The sequence below is a fragment of the Cyphomyrmex costatus genome, unplaced genomic scaffold, assembly GCF_001594065.2.
Source record: "Cyphomyrmex costatus isolate MS0001 unplaced genomic scaffold, Ccosl1.0 scaffold72, whole genome shotgun sequence".
Taxonomy (NCBI): Eukaryota; Metazoa; Arthropoda; class Insecta; order Hymenoptera; family Formicidae; genus Cyphomyrmex; species Cyphomyrmex costatus.
Window position 1 is genome coordinate 2,629,694 of NW_017280289.1, and position 16,178 is coordinate 2,645,871.

Below are 16,178 nucleotides of genomic sequence, written 5' to 3' on the forward strand. Positions count from 1 at the left end.
TATTTTACAGGTTTTAGAATTACAAAATTGTGTTTAAAAAAAATTAAAAAATAAATTAAATAATAGTAAAATGAGAAGGGCTACGAACCCAAAAGCGAAACAGTTTAAAAGACGATGACAATAAGTGTCGAAACGTCGTTTGTTTTTATCTTGTTTTATCCATGTTGTTGTTCTAATATATATTTATACATTTAATTACATTGTCATCGTCGTTCTTATCGGAAATAAACTGTTTCATTTTTGGCTCGTAACCCTTCTCATTTTACTTTTATTTAATTTATTATTTGAGCCCCATTCTACAATGTTTTTTTTTTTTTAATAAAAATATATATATTTGTCAGTATTACATATAAAAAAAAATGCAAAAGTACATTTTTAAATTGATTTTAAAAAAGTAACGGAAAAGTAACGAAAAGTTATTTTTCAAGTAACGGTAACTGTAACGAGTTACTTTTAAAAAGCGATAACTGTAACTGTAACTAGTTACATTTTTTACTCGGTAACGAGTAACTGTAACTAGTTACTTTTAAAAAGTAACTTTCCATTCCCTGATTATAATAATAAAAGTGCCTAATACTTTTGCACAAGAGAAGCTGTATTGAGCTGTATAGTTCTACTAGTGCCATCTAACGCAGACTCATGAAAAAGTAGCAGCAAGAATTCTAGAATAACCGATAATGTAGCGCTCTTGTGCCTCATTCCTAGTTATTTTTTTATATTCATAGATGTATGATCTATTCTCTCTCTCTCTCTTTGTAACCAAACTAGTATACGTTATACGCTACTAGTGTACTTAAAATATGAAACAGATGTATATTTGAAGCTTGGTGAAAGTGAAAAAGAAAATTTCAGTCCAGTGAAACCAGTGCAACAACAAAGAACAAATTTGCGACTGATTGCCGGCACGTGGCATCATATTATGCGGCATGTGCCCTAATTCTGTTATTACTTTACAGAGTTTTGTGTTATTGAGAGATCTGAAGGAAGGAAAGTAAAATATATTCATCATTCTTAAAATATGTACTTGAAATAAGACTATAAACGATTTGCAATTATGGTGATACCTAGTAAGTCTGCACATACAATGTATTATTACCTGTTACAATATACTGGCAGAATTAATATAACGTAACATTATAATATGTCTGTTTAGAATTTAAAAATCAAAGCAAGGAGGAACGTATGGTAATAACAATTGGAGAGATAATACAGGAGTTATTAAAGGCACACAATGAAAATCGAAACATTGATCTAAATAAATTAAAGACACGAATTTCTTCAAAATATGGCTTGGATTCTTCCCCAAGATTGGTTGATATTATTGCAGCAGTGCCTAGTTATGCTAGAAATATACTTGTACCAAAATTGAAGGCTAAACCTATCAGGACTGCTAGTGGGGTTAGTTTTACTTGTATCATAAAATCTGTTCTTTGTAACTGAACAAACATATCTTTGTACTTAAAATTAAGTAAATGATTTAAAGTTTGGTAAAAGAAAAACAGAAAGTTTTAATATAATTCAGCGCTGAGACGAAAAACAGATTTATTGTATAACAATCTTTGCAAACAAAAAATAATTGAGATATTACAGATTGCAGTTGTAGCAGTAATGTGCAAACCACATCGATGTCCGCACATTAATATGACAGGAAATATTTGTGTTTATTGCCCTGGTGGTCCAGATTCTGATTTTGAATATTCAACTCAATCTTACACAGGATATGAACCTACATCAATGAGAGCTATACGAGCAAGATATAATCCTTTCTTACAAACTAGACATCGTGTTGAACAGGTAAAGCAAGTAGTCTCATTGTATCTCACATAATTTATAATCTTTCAGTATTTTGTAAACATATAATCATATAAGTATGAATGTATAAATGTATATTACGCTTTTAGTTGAAGCAGTTGGGTCATAATGTTGACAAGATCGAATTTATTGTTATGGGTGGTACTTTCATGTCTTTGCCAGATGACTATAGAGATTATTTTATACGAAGTTTACATGATGCGCTCTCAGGTCATGTAAGCAATAATGTTGACGAAGCAGTGAGTTATTCGGAACGTAGTACTACAAAATGTATCGGCATCACTATTGAAACTCGACCAGATTATTGTCTCAAAAAGCATCTCTCGGATATGTTACGTTATGGGTATATCTTCTTTTAACATAATTTGAAATTATAATAAAATTTATGCAGCTATTTATGATAAAATTAAAATAAAATTCGATAGATGCACACGTTTAGAAATTGGTGTACAATCGATATATGAAGATGTAGCACGTGATACTAATAGAGGGCATACAGTACGCGCTGTATGTGAAAGTTTTCAACTAGCAAAAGATGCTGGATTCAAGGTGATAGCTCACATGATGCCAGATTTACCAAATGTCGATTTGGAACGAGATATCGCTCAGTTTAAAGTAACGTTTTACTACATGTGTATAGAACAATATTAACTTATTCAATTATTCCTTTTTTTTTTTTATTGATACAACTTTATATCAATTTTTAGGAATTCTTCAAAGATCCTGCATTTCGAGCGGATGGATTAAAAATTTATCCAACATTGGTTATACGTGGCACCGGCTTGTATGAATTATGGAAAACTGGCAGATATAAAAGCTATGCTCCAAGTGTATTAATCGATCTTATAGCTCGTATTCTAGCATTGATACCTCCTTGGACTCGCGTTTATCGCGTACAACGTGATATACCTATGCCATTAGTAACGTAAATATAATATTAAATTACACATACAAATAATGCACTTATAATAAATAATGCTATACATCATTTTTTTTATATGAAATATAGTTCTGGTGTAGAACATGGGAATCTACGTGAATTAGCTCTAGAGAGAATGAAGGATATGGGCACAGACTGCCGTGATGTTAGAACGCGTGAAGTAGGGATTCAAGAAATACATCATAAAGTGCAACCTTACGAAGTAGAGCTTATACGACGTGATTACGTAGCAAACGGCGGATGGGAGACATTTCTGTCATACGAAGATCCCTTACAAGATATTCTAATTGGCCTACTCAGATTAAGGAAATGTTCGACCAACACATTCAGGTATAATTTTTATACCGTATCTACTACCATTTTTTTCAGTAATACTTTACATTATGTAAGTAATATTTATTTTTAATCGAATACAGTTAATATTAATAACATACTTCTTTACACAACTAGTTTTTATTTTATATTTTATTTTTATTTTATTTTATTTTGAATTTTATTTTGTTTTACTATTTTATTGAAGCAGTATTATCTAAAATATTTAATTGTGTGTGTGCTAGCTACATTTAAAAATAATAAACTAAATTGTTGTTAATTAAATTCAATTATATATGGTAATACAAAATATTCTATCTCTAAAAGCTCTTTAATGTATTTCATTATTAATAAAATATATTTTTAAGATATATTTTAATATATATAATTTTAGTTTTTATTTTCAAGAGATATGATTTTCATATCTTAAAATTTGATGATATTTATATGTCTAAAGAGATGAATATAACTTAAATATAAATATAAATTAAATAGGTTTTTAAAATGGGTTATTTGCAACTTTAATTTTATATACAATTTTTTATAAAAGACATATGAAATGAAGGAATTGAATGTAAGATATTTTCAAGTTAAAAGTATTCATATAAAGCTATGCATTATTCTGACATCTTTATATAAGAAGGTGTATATTTTAATATTGTTTATTCTTTTTGTAGATCGGAATTAAAAGAAAAAACTTCTATAGTTAGAGAGCTTCACGTTTATGGCAGTGTAGTACCTGTTAGTGCTCGCGATCCTACAAAGTTTCAACACCAAGGCTTCGGCATTTTGTTAATGGAAGAAGCTGAACGAATCGCAAAAGAGGAACATCAATCTCATAAAATTTCTGTAATTTCAGGTATGTTATATAATATAATGCTTTTATGTAAACAAAATTCTCTCACATTAATTATTAAATTACCATCATAAACTAAACAAAGATTTAAAAATTAATATTTTTGCAGGCGTTGGTACACGGAATTATTATAGAAAATTAGGTTACGAACTTGATGGTCCATACATGTCTAAAATGCTTATATAAGTAATGAAAATAAATTTGTAGAAAAAGATATAAAATATAAGAAAATAAATAATTGAGAAAATAACTTTTCAAAGATTGAAAGAAAGACAGAGACGTAGAATAAATATGTAAATATTACATATAAATTACAGAAAATTGTAAAGTAACGCCCACAAAAAGCTAAATCACAAGACACAGTAGTATCTTGTGCTAAGCAAGTAAATAAAAGTGAAAAAAGAAAACTGTATAAAAAATAAACTGTATAAAAATAATAGAATCCTGTATTTTTTAGAATAAAAATTAAAATAAACCCAAGTTCAAAATATAATAGTTTTATTCAGTGTAATATAATATTTATATATTTTCTGAATTAAAATTGATAAGATATTTTTTTAATTAATAATAAAATACATATTAAAAAAAAAGTTTAGAGAGACACAGAATATTTTATATTATCTACTATATGATAAATAATTAAATTTAATTAACACACACATTAAAGTAATTATTTTTAAAAGTAGCTAGTAATTATAAAAATTTTGATCATGCTAGTGCTTTAATAAAATAGTATAAAACACATTATATTTTAAAATAATATAAAAGCGTGACTTGCATAAAGAAATGCGTTATTAATATTAATTATATTCAAAATTGCAATTTAAGTATTACTTTATTTAAATATTGATGCTATTATTTCTGATTTTACTTAAATATAGATACACTATTATTCCAAAAAAAAAAAATATATATATTTGGAATTCATATATGAAAAAAATTGTAATCCTAATACGCATATATATGCGAATATAGATGTATATAATTTTAAACTTTCAACATGCGTAAGATATACAAAATTAAGAAACGTTATATGTTTCCATCTATCGCTCTTCAAATATTAGAGAAAAGTACATATAATTGTTTTATTTAGCGTAGCAATGACTCGCATATGTATACAATAGTAATATAAAAAAATCATTAATGTAAAAGAATTAATATACTGACCGTAAAACGGCATATTCGATGATCGCGACATTGGCGGGAATAGACGTGAAGATCAATGCCAAGCGCACAAAATCGGACTCAATGCTAACCGATGTTGAAATTATGCCGTTAAACGATTACTCGTGACACTCGATGTTCTACGATGAATGATTATCTCCGCCGGAGATACTCACGATAATTTTTCACACGTCGGATTATTTCAGATAAGAGGCCGCGCAGAAAAAAAAAGAACAGAACTAAGAATAAGAATTTCAATTCATCAGAAATCATGTACTATGGAATACACCCTGTTTATTTCACGATATATGATTTCTAATAGGTTGAAATTCTTATTCTCCATTCTCTGTTCCCTGTTTCTTTTACTCTGCGCAGCCCCCTAATAATTGCAGAAAATGCGAAGCGATTTGATTTGAATATGACTACGCGACGCGTTCAACATGGCCATGGTGTTCTTAAGAGAAGGTGAATCAACGCGCATAATGGCTGCCAAGCAATAAGACAGCCAATCAGATTTCTGTTCAAAATGCGGCACGAAATTCAAACACTGAATTGATACGTCATGAATATGGCTACGTTCCGGTAGACTACACTAGTCTGTTGCGGGACTCTCTAAACGTTTTTCCGATAATTGTTGTAATCGTTAACTAGCGACAGCCAATGAGAGCCGCGCTTTCTTTTAGGATTGCCCTGCCATTGGCTGTCGCTAGTTAACGATAGCGACAATCATCGATAAAACGTTTAGAGAATCCCGCAACTGTTCTTTTTAGCGAAAGTTCTCGCACGATTCGTTTTTTCCTATTCTCTCCATATTAGAGAGAAAAAAAGAGAAAATAAATCTTGCAAGTTCAACTAAAAAGAACGAGCCTTTGTCTGAAAATCTCTAGCGCGCGGTACAAATTATTCGATTTTCAGCACTGACAGTGAATATCGAAACACAGGGCGCGTTCGACAGTTGATAGTGATAGCCCGCTGTTATTGGTCTATTTTTTTTTAGATCATTCAATCAGAATTTTAAATCTAGAAGAATGCACCAATAACGGCGAGCGCTTGTACGACCATACACGTTTGTAGTGGTAAGCTTGTATTAATATTACGTATCGCATTTATATCCAAGGTATCGATCATGAAACATTTTCCCTAGGATGAAAAGTGAAAAGTGAAAAATTTCTCCATTAACTTCGATGGTGAAAATTTGCACTTTTCACTTTTCATCCTAGGAAAGGAGTTTCATGATCGATATCCTGATTGGGTGATTGAAAAGTGATCCTCAATCGTCAATCACAATGGTTACGTTCAGCAGAAAAGGCAGCTTTGCAACTGTTGTAAAATTCTTGAATATGATTGGCTTATACATTTAGCCATGTAATAAGGAAATAAAGGCAAGACCAATCATATTAAAGAATTTTACAACAGTTGCAAAGCTGCTTTCTCTGCTGAACGCAGCCAATCGCTCAATCGCTAGTGTGATTACGGCTTTAAGCAAATCGACCAATCACAATCAAGTTTACGATCTCACATTTTAATACGCTGGACTGTGATTGGCCGATTTGCTTACGGCCTTATGACTAAATTTTTCATACGTGTTATGGCCTTAAGATGTATTATTTCCTTTTTTAAGTACGTCGCGAGCTCTTAATCGTTCTTGTCGTTAGACAATAATCTTGTCGTTAATTTCCAAGTTCCTGTGTGTCATAGCCAATTTTGCCGATACCATTATTATTGTTGTCATACGCACGCGATTACGTCTACACGAGTTCCTCGTAAGCACATTCATTTGAGTTTGTAACAAATTGTCTTTAAACTTGAGTCAGATTCAGTGATTAACCTTTCACTGCCGACTATAAGCATTTTTCCCGCGCCGCCTTTCCATTTCGCCTTCAGCGAATCATCGTTGGCGTTATAGAGACACGCACGGCGCAATGTTGTTGAGCAACACGAGACACGTTAGCCCCCACAAAAGATCGATTAATTTTATTTCTTATCTACTCTTACGTGTGTTTAATAATGTTAACAATTTTACTAATTTTAAACTATGTTTTAAAACTTTATAAATACGAAATGTGTATGTAAAAGTGACTCTTTTATGATCCTAGTTATTTATAAATTACTCACTCATGTCAATAATGTCCAATATTATTTTTTATATTTTAGTGGCTAATTACAATAATTAATTTTTAATTATGAATGATAAAATCGAGTGTAAATCAAGTGATTGTCAAGAAACTTCTCAAAAACGACGGTCATTATTATCGCTCTTATTTCGAATGGGATCATTCAATACCTTTTCAGAACTTTCTTGAATTCTAAACTTTCAATGATGTTTTAAAGGGCAGTATGGTATACTTTTTTTATTTTCAAACCCTTCTCGATTATGCAAAAATAATAAATTACATTACGGAACGATATCAATCACATATATTTGAATAAACATACATAATAATTCGAATTCTAAATTATGCGTATCAGAGATTTTCGAGGGACACACAGCAGCGGTCTTCAATTTCCATAATCTGTGGCGCGCGAGATTAAGGTGGTTTTACAATCTCGAAAGATCACCTCGCTCCTGGCGAAGATCAAACCAGATCAAACCACCGTAACTCCGTCGCTGACTCGAAACCACGGAGGCGGTCAAAAGCCATCCTCTTCTACCTGTTGTGTACCTTTTCTCTCGCCTCCCGAAAGACATTCCCTTTCCCCCCCCCCAGACTGTTACGGTAAACAAAAGCGAGTCTTGTCGTCGTAGAACAGTGTCGTGGACGCAGGTCGGCAGGTGGTGTAAACGCCAGTGTAACGCGTTGTATGTATATACTGTACGTCTACAGGCTCGGTCGTTTTGTGCGTTTACGTCGCGGATCTCCCGGATTTTGACTGATCGAGAGAGAGAGAGAGAAGGTGGCAACCGCGTGACTCGACCGATGAGATGTGGTGGACGGACACGTAGCCTGACGGGACCGTCGACGCCGAATGGACAACTTAAGTAAAGAGAAATAAGGAGGACGGAGGTGGCCGACGACCCGCGCTTAGGCGCCCAACGGACTCCCGCGGGAGTCTCTCGCGTCCTCAGTCGCGTCCTTGTCAAAACTCAGTCGAGAGGCGAGCCAATCCGGGGGAAAGGAGGAGTCGCGAGGAAGGTAAGGGACACCTGACTCGTGACGGGTTTCCCAGCCGACCGTAAGCGAGAGGACGAGGACACGTAATAAACTCCCGACTCGGCGAATCCGGAATAAGGTTATGTTTTTACGCGAGCGTCTTTTTTTCTTTTTTTTTCTTTCTACTCGAGACAGAACCGCGCGTATCGCTGTTCGATAATTGCGACTGTATTCCACGTAGCGCGCAATCAGGAAGGATTTTCACAACTTTTTGCGATCGCTATCATTGTGATTGCGCTGCAATTGTATTTGATGAGGCGCATTTAAAAGGCGACTAGCAGCATTCACTTATTATGCCGTGTCTTGCGTGAGACTTCGGAGGAATGCGTGTGAGAAAATCTCATGAGAGCAAGTCTTTCACATATGTATACGTAACAAAAACACATAAGAAACGATAGAGGGACTTGGGCATTTCAACATTTGGCATCAAAAAGTATTCAAGAATGTGTTACGCACATTTTTCGTGCAACGTGTTAATATTTTAATAAATAAAAGTTGCATAACATATTTGTATTTAACAATCTATTTTTTTTTTCATTTATTATTTACTTTGTTCTCATTATTTTTATTGCTATAATTTATAAAGGTAATGCCGAAAAATCTCATTGTTTTACTTTAAGCGTTTAAAATGATTTATGCAAAGTTATCGCGAGACAGCTGTTTGCAAATAATTACAATAGAATAAATTAATATAATTTATTTGCAGAATAATTAATCATTGTAGTAAAATTTTTTACACAAATCGTACTGTATAATTAAAACATTGATATAATTTGTTTTGAGATTTATATATTATTATTTCTTAATTACACTTTATTTATATTATCTTAATTATTTCCATTGAAGCACATACAAAAACACACTTCTACTTTTTTTTTTTCTTGAAATAATTGTCGATGCAGCTTCTAAATCGTTATTAAATTTTTGTGTTACTTTCAATTGCGATCTAGGATAAAATTTGTTTCGTAAAAAAATTTCGAGGAAACTCGCATGTTAATATTCTTATTAAAGCTGAATTGTTTTTTAGATTGTTATATACACCGTACCTGCACAATGCATAATGATATCTTAAGCGATAGCTTATCTTTACGGTTGCTAATGCGCAAATTCTTTTGCAAATACAGTCTTTTTTTTTTAGTTTATTCTTGTAAAGTTTATTGTAATGTATGAATTTTTTGCCGATTTTAAGACAGCGCGTTGTTACAAAATGATATTTATCGTTTCTCTAAGCTTCTATTTCAAAATTATTGTCATTTTCTTTGAATGTATTCTATCCTCGTTTTTCAATTTAATGCTTGAATGCGTACCTGTCGCTTCTAATGGCTTGTCAATTTTAAATTTTAAAATATACGTTTCCAAACGAGTTCAATTTCTAAATTTACACTTTCACACACCAAATGTTAATCGAATTGTGTAATTTTACCATCCTATTTGTCAGTACATTCGTTCTTGCTCTCATATTTGCGTTTAAAAGTTTAACTTCAATTTCAGTTTTCAATCATTGCTGATGATCTCCGCTATATTTCAAAAATTCCAATTGTTCAACGCAAATGTAAAAAAATCTCTAAACATGATTCTATAGGAAAAGTTAATTGAATCATGCCATATCTTGTCTTCTTATTTGTCATATCATACTCGTTCTCGCATTTAAATTCAGAATTCTAATCGCTTCTGCACGCGTTTCCTACGTGCGACTCTGATTGTCGTCGATATGTGTATAAAATAGCCAATCGCTGCTCGCTAGACAGCCAATCGTGCTCCACGGGCGCCATATATCGTCAGTTCACCGCGACTATTATTAAGTTTGTCCTTAACAATCGTCAGGACTATCCGCTCTCGCGGATTGCCAGCTCGTGTCGCGGACTTAATTCGCGTCGCGTCTTTCGTGCGGTATCGCGCATAACACGGGCGACGAGGCATTTAAATCGAACATCCCGCTCCGTCTCGCTCCGTCTCGCGAAATAGCGCGGTGAAAGTCGACCGCGGGAGCGACTTTGAAGTGACGACGATTTTCGAATGGACGGGTAAAGAGGGAGCGAAAAAGCACACCTTTGGTAAGTGGCCGTCTCTCGTGACCGCCACACATTATACACACACATTCACACACACACACACACCCCCGAAAGAGGTGAACCACCGGCAAAATTTCATGCGTTCGCGTGTAAAACTGAAACCCAGCCGAGTCTGGATTCCGAGATTCACACGCGCGCGTGATTTCTACGCCTACAGATTAAATTAAAGTGAAACGCATTTTAGCACGTGTCAGATTTAGCGTTATTATTACTTACGAAAACAACTTGTTATTATTTTAGCCAAATAACCGTCACAGCTTGAAATATATTAGATTTCTTTAGGAGCCCCTGTTAACGCCAAACTCCAAAATATCGCTTTTTTCAAATAAATATCAAAATATCTCAATTGAATTGCATACTATAGTCGTTAATATTTTATCGTTATTATATGTAGTTTTACAGTTTGTATATTCGCGAGTACGTATTGTATTTATATCCTTTTGTTTATCGCGTCGAGTTTGATCTATTGTGAGGGTATGCAGTTATTTACAACTTTATTAGTCACGTTGTTTAGCCGTGATAAATTTTTAGCTGGGCGTTATGTAATATAGTTGTTGTTTTACCTTTTGGCGCTGTTGTTGCTTTACTAGATCAGCCGAAACGCAAAGATGAACGCATGCTAAATTAGTATTAAGCTTTTACGTGTAAACAACGTAGTTTATATTGTACGTTAATATCTGAGCGACGCGACGCGACGGTTTATAAACGATTCAAATAAGCGAGTAATTACAAAACAGCCGCTGATTCTTCCCAGTTTTTTTTTTATTATCACCGATAAAATATAGCTCGCACATTATATTGCGACCATCACAGACACTCAAGTCTGTGTTTCATCGTGCGGTTATAAAAGACATTTGATATACACTCTTCGAATGCAATATTTTTAAATACTTTAAAACGATATTCTTTTGCAAAATCCGTATTACACCATTTACGAATCTCGAACACTGTACACTATTGCGAAAAAGAAAAAAGTAATAATTGTAATAAATGCTGTGTAAAAAGAAAGCGCATTTAAACATTCAATTAATTGCAGTATTTCAATGGAGAGAAGTAACATCGTTACGTTTGTACTATTTCTGACAGGAAATAATTTATGCTTATCTTTTTGAAAGTTTTAAAGAAGCAATTTGGATTGATATCGGTCTAATTCGTAGATTATTATTATCACAAAGAAAATGATAAATATCACAAATACGCCTGTCAATGCTTCATTATGAGTAAGCTTCGATAAGATAACCGAGAATATCTCGATTATAATTGCACATATTATTTTCTTGCACGCAAAATTTGATATATTGCATCCGCACAAAAAGCTCGTATTTATAAACTTAATATAGTAGATCTATTCTTTTCAGTTGAACTTCTGTACAGTTCATTTTTCTTCTTTTTCTCTGTACAGAGAACAAAAAAGATGGACAGTGGAAGAAGTTTAACTGAAAAGAACAAACCTGTCGTCCGTCCGTCCAACGAGTTTTACGTGTCTTATTGTCGCTGTGATGAAATTTTCTTATCATAAGCATAATGGATAAATATTATGGTATGATTAATAAGTACGAAAAAGATGGTTTTCATCGAAGTATCTAAAAATTTAGCTAGATACAAATCTGAAAATAACTTTCTAGAACCATGAAAATAATCATGAAAATAATTAATTATGTAATAAATAATATAATAAATAATATAAAATAAGGCCCAATAAGTATAAAACAATATGAGTAATAATGAGCCAAATACTGAACGCAAGAAAAATTTTTCAAATTAAGTATAATATCAAATTTAAAACAAGAAATTCTTTAAAAGAGGCAAAAACCAACAATTGAAAACAGTCTAAGAGGTAGAGAAGGACTGTGAATTAATTATGTATATGATATTCTCAAACTGGTTGTTAGAATGTTAAAATTTTCTATAATCTTATTCATAATGTTTGAGATTCTTACATAATTTTCAATTTATTTGTTTTATACTTGTTGAGCCTTCTATTAATTTATTTTATCTTACATAATTATTTTGATGCTCCAAACAAAATTATCTATATTTAACTAAATTTTCAACACAATATTTCAGCAAAATCGTTTTTTCTGTGTACGAACATATCTCCATGAGTACTGTGTTGAATAGCGCACTTTTTACTTTACATTGTTATTTGGCTATTTATATCAATAAGTCTGTTCTTTTCAACTAAATTTCTCGGATCGCTTATTTTAACTCCTTTTTTCCAACACGAAGAACGGAAGAAGAAAGATGAACCGTACAGAAATTTCACTGAAAATGATAGACTCATTAGAAATTTCATATATTATAAATACATAAATGATATTTGTTTTTTGCAAGTACCTTAAAAAAATTTGATAACACCGATCACTATGGTGATCGTCAACGTACCATTAAGAAACAAGCACGATTACCATGCGGTAATCAATATATTAATGGTGATCAATTTATTTTGTTTTTCTGCTTCTTCATTTAGATCAATTTATTAACGTTTTCGTAAGAACCTCCATTTTTTCAAGTTTTATTTTTGTTAATGTCAGTAAGACAGTATTTGAAACGTTATGAAACTACTTCTTTAATATTGTAGCATTTCGGGATCAATAACATAGTGTTATCGTTACAGCATTTACATAGTTCTACATTTTTACATATAATACCACTAGTCAATGAGGATAATATTGATCGATTACTGGTCGATGTACTAATTCGGTATACTGATGTTACACACATGATAGATAGATAGATATCCTTTCTCATGTATTATTATCGATGTTTATTACATTGGTTTTTGCGGATGACGTGTGTGATCAAGCGCGGGACAGCACTGTTGCGCTGGGATTTTCCAGCAGCATTGCTATTCAATTTATATTCACTTTTTCTATTAAACAATTAACGTTAATCCTTCGATGATCCTGTCGTTTTTATCTCGTGACCAGCAGCGTCCTACACAGAAAACGCATCAAGGAATATAATTTTAATTATTTATAATATTATTACTGAAATGCGTTTCAAATTATGCGAAATGCATTTTGTGACACAAGGACGTCAAGTAATTTCTGACATTTATTATTCTCAATGTCATTTATTATTTTAAATGCTCAAATAACAAAGTAAAACAGAATTAACAATTACGATATAATTAGTCGAACTGATTAGAAATATGATTACGTATTTGAAACTATGCAGAAAAAGCCATAAAATTTTTTTTTTTTTTAATTTTTCAGCCGTTATTTACAATCTCGAAAATGTTTTGTGTATCATTTTTTCCATTTGTCCATTACACTTTTCAACGTCGGCTGCATAAACGATTAAAAATGACGCTCAATACGTCCTTCACGAGTGCACAACAGTAACGTACCACATAGGAGTGCTTACGCAATTACAAGAATAAGAAAAAGAAACGAAAGGACCTTTCATGGTTCACTGGCACACACGCATTGGTATTCTTATATCGTTCCTAACAGAAATCGCTCCATTCCGTATATAATCGTAGTCGCTTGGTGAAACAAACTGATTATGCACGCTGGCACCAAACGCGCGCTATCGTCTCGCTGCTTCATCTCTGTTTACGAAAGACACATCGTGAATACTCGTAGTAATACGAATATGTAAATTACGACGAGTGCTATTGCTGCATAAATGCGAGAACGTATGATAATACATAGAGATCTACCGTGTTAAAACGGACACGTTATGTGTAAATGCAAGAAATTAATATCATCCGCAAGAAGACCGAAATTATATTCTTTCATTTTGTATTTTATAATCTGTATATTTATAATTTTATTCAAATTATACAACTTCTTAATTTAAAATTTAAGTATTTATTCCGAATCGCAGCATCAACCTTTTCATTCAAATTTATTGTTTTTGGAATAATACTTTGCAAATTAACGCTCTTTCAAACATTCTCTCTCACGCGAAGCAGTGCATCATTGAGAGAAGTATTTAACTAAGTTAACTGGAATTTCGATTGAAAATGAACGAATCAGAATTTGATGATCAACAAACTGTATTTTTGAACTCTCTGAAAAGATTAAATCTGTTCAAATAATAACAATTTTTTTAATTCATGTTAAACTCTTCAGATGTAATTGAGGGCAAAATACTTGAACCTCACTCAAGAGATAACTAGGACTCCCTCTGCGAAGGTTAAAGTAGAATCAGTCGTGCGGAAATATATCTCGCCTAGAAGGCGAGTAATCCGCTCCGAAAATCATGATTACCAATCCCTTCTAACGTCGAGTAGTAACTGCGCCACTGTTTTCACATTTGAGGAATGTCGGACGTGCTAAACAGGGACCGTGCATTACCTGACAGCGCGTAACCACCAGTCGAGTGGTTCACTCGTCCCCGTGGCATCGCCGTGCTCCAATACGTCAGTCTATGTTTGCTCGGCCGTCAGCGAAGACGCCGAGCGACGCAACGCGAACTGCAAAAACACGTTTTGCAAGTGCCGCGGAAAAAGCAAGATCACGAATAAACTCAGAGAATTTAACGCGGTGTCGTTGGAAAAATGTAACAGCGATGTAGTTCAGATTTTATCGTAAGTTTAATTTAAGTAAATTTTAATGATAATAGTCTTGTTATCGAGATTGGCATTATTACTTGCGTTTATATTAAACGAGTTAAAAGCAATTGCGACAACAAGGTCTCATTACTTTGCGTTCAAATTGCCTTTCAGTCAATTCTGTCACGATTGTACACGTAAAAATGTTGAAAGTACACACAAATATCGATAACTTGGTAAAATTAGAAAGTTTTCGACTGTAGTTCTATTGATTATTTTCATGACTATAAATTTATATTATTTTCACAGATCGATTATGTTTAAGAGCGTTTTCACTCAGTATTCTTTACGATATTTTTTGGCATCACTATTCTGTGTTTTTAAAAATACTTTTCAATTATTAAAAACAATTAACATTTGAGCCTGCTAAAAAAATTTCAATGAAAATATATATTTGACGTAATTGTATTCAATAAATCACAATTGTAATCAATAACCTAAAACTTGAGAATTGCGAATTGAAAAAAAAAAAAAAAAAAAAGATTGTTTCTGATCTCGGTCAATGACGTTTCGACGACGAGCTGAAGATCGTGTTGTTTTGAACAAACAGGGTACCAGGTAACCGAGTGTAATAAGGTGTGCAAATTTATTCCGCGCATGAGACCGGTAGAATAACGTTAGAAATTTATTGCGCGAAGGATCAGAAGTCAAGATGATAACGGTACCGATATCAGCCTCCAGTCCCTACAGATCTTACAGCGACGCCAGTAAGGTCGCTAAGGAGCCCTTGGTCAGGGCAGCGGAAGATCATCCTTTGCCGAATGCACAAGTACGTGTACTTTGTTTATCGAGTGACACAATCGCGATCACGTTTCTTTTTTTTTTTTCTTTCTTTTTTTTGTCGACGCTAGCATTGAAATCACATTTTATACTATCCTCGGTATATTTCTGAGTTACGTAAATTTCGTAATTACATAAACACACCTGCGATTGGTAATGATGTAGCGTGTTTGTTCACTTCGCATTGATAGTTTTAGTGAAACTGCATGCTTCGGCAAATCATTCGGTTGTTCATGACCGCTAAAGTCATTTACGTAATTTTCTACTGTCGCATCTCTGAATCTGCTCATAGACGAAGTAAACAGCTTCCACATTTTTTTCTTCTTTGTCTTTTTATCATAATATCGGATGTTTTCGAGCTATATGAGTTAATATTTTTGATGATACCAATTAACAAAGTTAAATTTTGTTTGTTGGAATTTTCTCTACCAGAATATCTTCTGTGGATTATCGTAATTTAAATGCGTATTAAGTAATCTTGAAATGATCTCTTTTACACTCTTATCGGGGGGAGGGGGGGGGGGGG

General features: G+C 33.0%; 2 protein-coding genes across 6 annotated transcripts in view; both read left to right on the plus strand.

The window, feature by feature from the left end:
- The first annotated feature begins 889 nt into the window (after positions 1–889).
- Elp3 (elongator complex protein 3) lies at positions 890–4,106 on the plus strand. The gene is made up of 9 exons (XM_018548408.1): positions 890–1,067; positions 1,154–1,398; positions 1,591–1,794; positions 1,902–2,155; positions 2,238–2,427; positions 2,520–2,737; positions 2,822–3,082; positions 3,742–3,923; positions 4,030–4,106. Exons 1-9 carry the CDS (start codon positions 1,055–1,057, stop codon positions 4,104–4,106), a joined length of 1,644 nt encoding a protein of 547 aa, XP_018403910.1. The 5' UTR covers positions 890–1,054.
- A 4,000-nt stretch (positions 4,107–8,106) lies between these two features.
- Positions 8,107–16,178, plus strand: part of plx (PTB_TBC1D1_like and TBC domain-containing protein plx) — a 23,252-nt gene continuing 15,180 nt past the window's right edge. Inside the window, exons 1-2 of one of the 5 annotated variants that reach the window (XM_018548464.1) lie at positions 14,337–14,848; positions 15,511–15,641. In XM_018548464.1, coding sequence (XP_018403966.1) covers positions 15,525–15,641 — 117 coding nt within the window. In that variant the 5' untranslated portion in view covers positions 14,337–14,848; positions 15,511–15,524. Of the gene's footprint in view, positions 8,219–14,336; positions 14,849–15,232; positions 15,642–16,178 lie in introns of those variants that run through there. The other 4 variants (XM_018548463.1, XM_018548461.1, XM_018548467.1 and 1 more) reach the window with 4 other exon arrangements.

Coding starts and splice junctions, on each gene's coding strand:
- Elp3 (XM_018548408.1), top strand. Junction 2,156..2,237: donor TCGGATATGTTACGTTATGG/GTATATCTTCTT, acceptor AAAATTCGATAG/ATGCACACGTTTAGAAATTG. Junction 3,083..3,741: donor TGTTCGACCAACACATTCAG/GTATAATTTTTA, acceptor TTCTTTTTGTAG/ATCGGAATTAAAAGAAAAAA.